The sequence below is a fragment of the Mandrillus leucophaeus genome, unplaced genomic scaffold (assembly GCF_000951045.1).
Source record: "Mandrillus leucophaeus isolate KB7577 unplaced genomic scaffold, Mleu.le_1.0 Scaffold228, whole genome shotgun sequence".
Classification (NCBI taxonomy): Eukaryota; Metazoa; Chordata; class Mammalia; order Primates; family Cercopithecidae; genus Mandrillus; species Mandrillus leucophaeus.
Genome location: NW_012102343.1, coordinates 1543165 through 1553109, shown reverse-complemented (window position 1 = coordinate 1553109; position 9945 = coordinate 1543165). Strand labels below are relative to the sequence as shown.

Genomic DNA, 9945 nt, shown 5'->3' with positions numbered 1-9945 from the left:
AAGAGCAAAGGTGAAAATGAGAAAAAAGGAAAGGGAACACACGGGAAAAGAAACAAACAAACATAAAAACAAAAGTAAAAGTTACGACATAGTCTTTCACACCATGCCAAAAGGGGATAAGGATTGAGACTGTAGGTACCCGTTCACTGAACCCTGGGATGCGGATCCTTGGCTAGAACACCTGAGGCGCATGCGCACTGGTGTGTCGTGGCCTGGCGCGCCCCTCCGAAGCGCATGCTCGTGGACTCGCACGTGCACGAGCCTCAAGACCCAAGGTGCGCGCGTCGGCGTCCTAGGCGGTTGGTGTCCGAGAATTGGTTAAGCTGGACTCAAGGTGACTCTGGGGGAAGCACGCGACGAAAAGATGTTGCCGGGGGCTCTTCTAACACCAGAAGGGCCTGACGATGGCTGCGCGCAGCTTTCGGAGCCGGATGTGCGAGGACCCCGGAGGCCCGGCGGCCTGGCGGCAGGGCGGGCCCGGTTTGGGGACAAGGACGGGGCTGGCTGGGGAGGGGCTGGGCCTGGCGGGAAGGTGGCGCTGCCTGGACGCGGCCCGCGCGGCGCTCCCAGGCCCCTGGGCCCTGGATCCAGGCCAGTGCGTTGCGTCCGTCCCAGGCGCAGGCGTCATCAGGAAATCGTTGGGTTTACATTAATCGGAATACTTGTTAAACGTTTGCCCCTCACTTGCTGCCGGCTGCGAAGTGCATTAGCTTCGAAAGCAGCAGAAGTTCTGCAGTTAGAGCCCTGATTTTCCCGGGTTCGGAAAACCAACCTCACTGCCTACAGGGGGCTCCACAACGCGGCTTTCACTGATGGAGAAGAGGGGGAGACCTTTAATGGCACTAGAATCTTAGGGTTTGGGTTTTTTAAATGTTTTTTTTTTTTGTGCTTTTACTTGCAGGAAAACTTAAAATCAAATTCAGGCAGCCCCATGCCATCATTATTATTACCAAGGTAGTTTATGCCCGTCTGTAAAGACCAAAAGAATATTAATAATAATGACCGTCTGGCCGGGCGCGGTGGCTCACACCTGTAATCCCAGCACTTTGGGAGGCCAAGGCGGGAGGATCACTTGAGTTCAGGAGTTTGAGACCAGGCTGGTCAACATGGTGAAACCCCATCTCTACATAAAAGACAAAAATTAGCCAGGCGTGGTGGTGCGCGCCTGTAATCCCAGCTACTTGAGAGGCTGAGGCTGGAGGATTGCTTGAGCCCAGGAGATGCAGGCTGCAGTGCCGAGATTGTGGCATTGCACTCCAGCCTGAGTGGCAGAGCAAGACCCTGTTTCAAAAAAGAATAATAACGACCTTCTAAAAACATGAGTAATACATGAACAGGATTTAACAATCGAATGGCAAAGAAAGGTTTATATGAAAAGGAATTTTCCTGCTTTATCTTTTCCCATTCCCAACCTCTTTCCCTGAGGTGACTATACTTAACCATAATAATAATAATCTCTTAATGCCCCCAATTTCTCTTTGATACAATTTGATTCTTAAAATTTCTTCCTGTTGCTTCACCTTATTGCAATGTCTTAGCAATTCATTATAAGTACTTTTCTAAAAGTCATGGTTATTGTGTAATGTATAAATGTTATGAAACTAGCTTGGACATTTTTGTCGTGAATAATTTCTAGCTAATGTTCCTTAGCTGTATTTAATTTAAGCATCTGTTTTTGGTGAAGTGGTTAGAATTTCTAATACTGTCTTTACCGGTCAACTTCAAGTGTAATTATGATTTCACTTTAGGACATGTGGGATTTAGAAAGGAGCATTGAAAATTATGAAATTATGAATGTTTCTTTGGATGTGAATTCATTGCACCAAGCATGAGCTGTGCCTAGAGATCAGTGGTATAACTTTGTTTTGCTTTGTTTCACAATTTGGTTTAATAAGAGCGATTTCATTTGCCTCAAATGCTATTTCTTCATAATGCTTGAAAGAAATGTGTAATGCTGAAGCTTTGATTATGTGTGTGTGTGGTTTTTTTCTCCTATAGGCAATTATTTCCAGTCAGAGAAGGAAACCATTGCTTGGCATTCTCACCATCTTTCTACCTACCATGATCAAGTGCTTGTCAGTTGAAGTACAAGCCAAATTGCGTTCTGGTTTGGCCATAAGCTCCTTGGGCCAATGTGTTGAGGAACTCGCCCTCAACAGTATTGATGCTGAAGCAAAATGTGTGGCTGTCAGGGTGAATATGGAAACCTTCCAAGTTCAAGTGATAGACAATGGATTTGGGATGGGGAGTGATGATGTAGAGAAAGTGGGAAATCGTTATTTCACCAGTAAATGCCACTCGGTACAGGACTTGGAGAATCCAAGGTTTTATGGTTTCCGAGGAGAGGCCTTGGCAAATATTGCCGACATGGCCAGCGCTGTGGAAATTTCGTCCAAGAAAAACAGGACAATGAAAACTTTTGTGAAACTGTTTCAGAGTGGAAAAGCCCTGAAAGCTTGTGAAGCTGATGTGACTAGACCAAGCGGTGGGACCACTGTAACAGTGTATAACCTATTTTACCAGCTGCCTGTAAGGAGGAAATGCATGGACCCTAGACTGGAGTTTGAGAAGGTTAGGCAGAGGATAGAAGCTCTCTCACTTATGCACCCTTCCATCTCTTTCTCTTTGAGAAATGATGTTTCTGGTTCCATGGTTCTTCAACTCCCTAAAACCAAAGATGTATGTTCCCGATTTTGTCAAATTTATGGATTGGGAAAGTCCCAAAAGCTGAGAGAAATCAGTTTTAAATATAAACAGTTTGAGCTTAGTGGCTATATCAGCTCTGAAGCACATTACAATAAGAATATGCAGTTTTTGTTTGTGAACAAAAGACTGGTTTTAAGGACAAAGCTACATAAACTCATTGACTTTTTATTAAGGAAAGAGAGTATTATATGCAAGCCAAAGAACGGTTCCACCAGTAGGCAAATGAGTTCAAGTCTTCGGCACCGGTCTACCCCAGAACTCTATGGCATATATGTAATTAATGTGCAGTGCCAATTCTGTGAGTATGATGTGTGCATGGAGCCAGCCAAAACTCTGATTGAGTTTCAGAACTGGGACACTCTCTTGTTTTGCATTCAGGAAGGAGTGAAAATGTTTTTAAAGCAAGAAAAATTATTTGTGGAATTATCAGGTGAGGATATTAAGGAATTTAGTGAAGATAATGGTTTTAATTTATTTGATGCTACTCTTCAGAAGCGTGTGACTTCCTATGAGAGGAGTAACCAGGGCAGTTTCCAGGAAGCATGTAATAATATTTTAGATTCCTATGAGATGTTTAATTTGCAATCAAAATCTGTGAAAAGAAAAGCTACTGCAGAAAACATAAGCACACAGAATTCTAGGGATTTAGAAGCTATCAGAAAAAATACAAATGATGCATTTTTATACATTTATGAATCAGGTGGTCCAGGCCATAGCAAAATGACAGAGCCATCTTTACAAAACAAAGACAGCTCTTGCTCAGAATCCAAGATGTTAGAACAAGAGACAATTGTAGCATCAGAAGCAGGAGAAAATGAGAAACATAAAAAATCTTGCCTGGAACATAGCTCTTTAGAAAACCCATGTGGAACTAGTTCAGAAATGTTTTTAAGCCCTTTTCAGACACCATGTCACTTTGAAGAGAGTGGGGAGGATCTAGAAATATGGAAAGAAAGTACTACTGTTAATGACATGGCTGCCAACGTCATGAAAAATAATAGAATTCAGAATCAACCAGAGAGATTTAAAGATGCTACTGAAGTGGGATGCCAGCCTCTGCCTTTTGCGACAACATTATTGGGAGTACATAGTGCTCATACAGAGAAGGAGAAAAAAAAAGAACCTAGCAATTGTGAAAGAGGAAATGTTTTTAGTTACGGACGAGTTAAATTATGTTCCACTGGCTTTATAACTCATATAGTACAAAATGAGAAAACTAAATCAATTGAACCAGAACATGCATTTAAAAATTATGTTAGACCTGGTCCCACACGTGCCCAAGAAACATTTGGAAATAGAACACGTCATTCAGTTGAAACTCTAGACCTCAAAGATTTAGCCGGCACTTTAAGTAGAGAATCTGGTCAATTGCCCAACAAAAAAATTTGCAGAACAAATATAAGTTGTGGGCTAGAGAATGAACCTACAGCAACTTATGCAAAGTTTTCTACTTTTCAGCAAGATAGCAAAAAATCACAAACAGGTTGCATATTATCTGATACATCCCCCTCTTTCCCCTGGTATAGACACATTTCAAATGACAGTAGGAAAACAGATAAATTAATTGGTTCCTCCAAACCAATCGTCCGTAAGAAGCTAAGCTTGAGTTCACAGCTAGGATCTTTAGAGAAGTTTAAGAGGCAATATGGGAAGGTTGAAAATCCTCTGGATACAGAAGTAGAGGAAAGTAACGGAGTCACTACCAATCTCAGCCCTCAAGTTGAACCTGACATTCTGCTGAAGAACAAGAACTGCTTAGACAACTCTGATGTTTGTAAAATCACTACTATGAAGCATAGTGATTCAGATAGTGGTTGCCAACCAGCAAGCCACATCCTTGACTCAGAGAAGCTTCCATTCTCCAAGGATGAAGATTGTTTAGAACAACAGATGCCTAGTTTGAGAGAAAGCCCTATGACCCTGAAGGAGTTATCTCTCTTTAATAGAAAACCTTTGGACCTTGAGAAGTCATCTGAATCACTAGCCTCTAAATTATCCAGACGGAAGGGTTCCGAAAGAGAAACTCAAACAATGGAGATGATGAGTCGTTTTAATGAACTTCCAAATTCAGATTCCAGTAGGAAAGAGAGCAAGTTGTGCAGTGTGTTAACACAAGATTTTTGTATGTTATTTAAAAATGAGCATGAAAAAACAGAGAATGGTGTCATCCCAACATCAGATTCTGCCACACAGGATAATTCCTTTAATAAAAATAGTAAAACACATTCTAACAGCAATACAACAGAGAACTGTGTGATACCAGAAACTCCTTTGGTATTGCCCTATGATAATTCTAAAGTTACCAGTAAAGATTCAGATGTTCTTATCAGAGCTTCAGAACAACACACAGGAAGTCCGGACTCTCCCAGTGGAATGTTAATGAATCTGGTAGACGATGCCACAGGTGACCAAAATGGAATTTGTTTTCAAAGTGAGGAATCTAAAGCAAGAGCTTGTTCTGAAACTGAAGAGTCAAACACGTGTTGCTCGGATTGGCAGCAGCATTTCGATGTAGCCCTGGGGAGAATGGTTTATGTCAACAAAATGACTGGACTCAGCACATTCATTGCCCCAACTGAGGACATTCAGGCTGCTTGTACTAAAGACCTGACAACTGTGGCTGTGGATGTCGTACTTGAGAATGGTAAGTACGTACTGTTCATGTGCATGAGATGCTTTTGAAAATGGAAATGCTGGACAAGGAGTAAGATCCTCATTATCCAAAGAGATTATCTCAACAGATAGAACATTTTGAAGACCACTTATAAAACATATATTGTATTTTCATGCTATATGAAGATTATCTACATCCAATGCTAATTTTTTTTTTTTTTTTTTGAGACGGAGTCTTGCTCTGTCACCCAGGCTGGAGTGCAGTGGTGCGATCTCGGCTCACTGAAACCTCTGCCCCCACCCCCGGTTCAAGCGATTCTCCTGCCTCAGCCTCCCATGTAACTTGGATTACAAGAGTGTACCACCATGCCCAGCTACATTTTTTTATTTTTAGTAGAGACAGGATTTCACTATGTTGGCCAGGCTGGTCTCAAACTCCTGGCCTCAAATGATCCACCTGCCTCAGCCTCCCAAAGTGCTGGAATTATAGGTGTGAGCCACTGCACCCAGCCTCTATGTCCAACACTATTAAATGGAGAATACAGTTAAAAGATGTCAGTGTGTGTATGTGTAAGAAAGGGGGTGATAGGTATATATCTAGAACAACAATAAAAAAAGGGGGTGAGACTGTCCACTTTTAATGAAATGATACTATTAATAGTTGGGAAGATCCACAGTACTTTCCTACCTTGTTTTCCCTTCCTGTCAAATGCCCAACTTTCCTAGAAACTTGTCTTTAGAGGTGCCTGTGGTGTCAGCATGGTATTTTACTGGAACTTTCTCTGCATGGCTTCTAGGTTAAGGGCCAGAATGATTCTGTAATCATCCTAGGTTTTCCAGTAAACTCTATGGCTTAGTACAGTAGTACATTTATGAGCTTTTTCTTTCTGGAAAGTAGGACTTGTCCATGAATTTTCAAAATATAGGTCAAGTATGTACTTTCATGACTATACTTTTGAAGTGTGCTTTATTGTAATGCATATGGTAAAATCTCCTTGATCTGTTTATGTTATAAAAGTAGCTGTTATTCAGGAAGACAATAATATGGCATTTATTTATTTATGTATTTATGTATGTATGTATGTATGTATTTATTTATTTATTTGAGACGGGGTTTCACTCTTGTTGCCCAGGTTGGAGTGTAGTGGCATGATCTCGGCTCATTGCAACCTCTGCCTCCCAGGTTCAAGCAATCCTCCTGCCTCAGCCTCCCAAGTAGCTGGGATTACAGGCACTGCCACTACACCCGGCTAATTTTTTGTATTTTTGTAGAGACGGGGTTTCACCATGTTGGCCAGGCTTGTCTCAAACTCCTGACCTCAGGTGATCCACCTGCCTCGGCCTCCCAAAGTGGTGGGATTATAGGTGTGAGCCACTGTACCCGGCCAATATAGCTTTTAGATCATACCACAGGGCTACATTTGAGCCTGCACTAGGACTCTGGGTTCTCAGTCCACATTTAAAGTGATATTGCTTTGGCAGTGTGTTGGGAGCCAGATGTTGGGAGGTGATAAACCTGATTTCCATCTGGCTATAATCTTGGCTTTGTACTAGGAGGATAAACATTACATCTGTATCCATATTAAAAATTTTGAATGCTGCAGAAGAATGGAACATGTGTAAATGTAATTATAAGTCAATTTTTAATTTCTCCTGACCATGAGTACCTCTAGCAGGAAGCTGTGATTTCTTTAAGGTTAAATGAGACCTTTACTTTTCAGTGTTTTTCTGTTTTTTCCTTATGAAAAAAAAATCACTGTAGTAACTTCAGTAGTATTTCTTAGTATTTTGTAGTATTCATTAGGAAAAAACTCATTTCTTTCACTGTTGTTCCTGAGACTATCAAGTTGCTCTTAAAGCCACTTTATGTGCTTTTCAATCTATGTGGTTTTATGTCTGACTTATATTGAAGGCTTATCAGAGGTAAATCTACAGCACTGACACCTCATCTTCCTGAAATGCAACTGCTTCTGATATGGTGCCAAAAAATAACTGGATTACATTACACTGTGAGATAGCTGTTGCTAAAAGAAAGGGGGAAATCTTAGCTGCCATACTCAACATAAATATCTCTTCCTTTTGAATCTAGATGTTTAAAACACTTTAACCTACTTAACATTCTGGATTAGCATACTTTTTTATAAACTTTTGAAAGCCATGTTAACTCACAGTTTCCCAATGAAAAATATTTTTGGTATAAAAAGAAGTTCCATGAACAGATGGCTCCTCAGTATCCTACTACCTTTCTGGAAATGGCCGATATACATCATGATATTAGGACATTGTCAAACTTTACATAAAAGTGTTACATGAGATAAATTGTTAAAAGATAATTTTTTTTTTTTTTTTTTTTTTTTTTTTTTAGACAGAGTTTTGCTCTTGTTGCCCAAGGTAAAGTGAAATGGTGCGATCTCGGCTCACTGCAATCTCCGCCTTCTGAGTTCAAGCGATTCTCCTGCCTCAGCCTCCTGAGTAGCTGGGATTACAGGCATGCACCACCATGCCTGGCTAATTTTGTATTTTTAGTAGAGATGGGATTTCTCCATGTTGGTCAGGCTGGTCTCAAACTCCCAACCTCAGGTGATCTGCCCGCCTCAGCCTCCCAAAGTGCTGGGATTACAGGCATGAGCCACTGGCCTAAAAGATAAATTTTAATGTACAGAAGAGAGGATCTATAAAGGTGATTTTGAGTAGTAGTGTCAAGTCCCCAAGCCTTGGTAATTTTTTCTTTAAAATGTATTTAATGCAGTTCTTTCTGTTAGTAGTTATAAACCTTATTTCACTTCATTATCTTAATTTTATCATTCTTAACTTCTCCAGGTTTAGTCCAACGGATTTATCTCTCATGTTTTCCTCCTGTTCTAAAGCTGTCAAATTCAGCATTGTTTCTACAGCTCAAATCTTATTATCCTTCATGGAGAAGAACAGCATTTGGGCCAGATCTTACTAGACTCTGGAGTTTGAATTGAGAACCTTTCATTTGTCCACCTGTTCACTTTTTCATGAAACATTTGTTGATCATCCGCACCGTGCTAGATGCTGTCACATTGCAGGTTAACTGACTTTGCTTTCAGGAGTTCACAGTACTATTAGGGAAGATAACTATCTAAACATAGTTGTATTATAATGAGACAAATGTTAGGATAGAGACATACATTGGAGATAAGAGACATAAGTTGGAGATCTGTGAAGGTTGCACCAAGTTATAGGTGACAATTAAGTACTGCTGTATGTCTAACACAGGGCTTCGCCGGATAATTTTTTGTCGTAGGGTTTGTCCTATGCATTGTTGGATATTTAGCAGCATCCGTGGTCTTTATCTGCTAGATGCTAGTAGAACGTAGAACCCTTTACTTAAGTTGTGACAATGAAAAGTGTCTCAAGTCGGGCACGGTGGCTCACGCCTCTAATGCCATCACTTTGGCAGGCGGAGGCGGGCGGATCACAAGGTCAAGAGTTTGAGACCATCCTGGCCAATATGGTGAAACCCCATCTCTACTAAAAATACAAAAAAATTAGCCAGGTGTGGTGGCTCATGCCTGTAATCCCAGCTACTTGGGAGGCTGAGGCAGGAGAATTACTTGAACCCGGGAGGCGGAGCTTGCAGTAAGCTGAGATCACGCCACTGCACTCCAGCCCGGGTGACAGAGCGAGACTCCATCTCGGGAAAAAAAAAAAAAAAGTGTCTCAAGACATTGCCGATGTCCCCTCGTGCAAAATGGCCCCCCATTGAGAATCACAGTGACCTATTCTAGGTCTTCATTCTGTCTGGTATGAATGGATAATGGAACTAAGCATTAATATAGAGTCGTATATTGACAGCATAATTTCATTAAAGGATTTCTGATTCTCAATCTGGTGTTTAGTAGTCTGCTTTATGTCTTGACTCAGTTTATGCAGAAAGAGGTTTTATGTGATTAAATTTTTAAAGAGTTTACTTGTATTTTAAGTTCACATTTCTAGGTTTTTCTTTCTTATATTTAGGGTCTCAGTACAGGTGTCATCCTTTTAGAAGCGACCTTGTTCTTCCTTTCCTTCCGAGAGCTCGAGCAGAGAGGACTGTGATGAGACAGGATAACAGAGGTAGGGGTGGCAGAGACTGCTGGGGCACCCAGTACACATCGTACCACCTAACTCAAAAAACAAAGCAGGCTTGCATTAAGCTTGATCAGTGCCAGCTGTGCTGTTCTGGAATCAGGAATTCCCCATGGCGCTATTTAACAGTGGAACTAATTAATTTAGTGCATGCATTTAGATCAGAAATTACTATTCCAGACTTGAGGTCAGTATTTGCTGATTATGCATATTCTGTGGTGTCTTGTAATTAGGGGACATGTTTCTTATTTTTAAAAAGGCTGGACTTACCCTCCAAGTTGCTGTAGTTTTATGTAAGCAAAACTCTTCAAAAAAAGCTATAGGCCTGGCGCGGTGGCTCAAGCCTGTAATCCCAGCACTTTGGGAGGCCGAGATGGGCGGATCACGAGGTCAGGAGATCAAGACCATCCTGACTAACATGTTGAAACCCCATCTCTACTAAAAAAATACAAAAAACTAGCCGGGCGACATGGTGGGCGCCTGTAGTCCCAGCTACTCGGGAGGCTGAGGCAGGAGAATGGCGTGAACCCG

The 9945-nt window shown here is 41.4% G+C and overlaps 1 protein-coding gene across 1 annotated transcript in view; it reads left to right on the top strand.

The window, feature by feature from the left end:
- The first annotated feature begins 176 nt into the window (after positions 1 to 176).
- Positions 177 to 9945, top strand: part of MLH3 (mutL homolog 3) — a 43322-nt gene continuing 33553 nt past the window's right edge. The window contains exons 1-3 of the mRNA XM_011981581.1: positions 177 to 334; positions 1999 to 5350; positions 9304 to 9542. Of these exons, the coding sequence (XP_011836971.1) occupies positions 2062 to 5350; positions 9304 to 9542 (3528 nt within the window). The 5' untranslated portion in view covers positions 177 to 334; positions 1999 to 2061. The remainder of the gene's footprint in view (positions 335 to 1998; positions 5351 to 9303; positions 9543 to 9945) is intronic.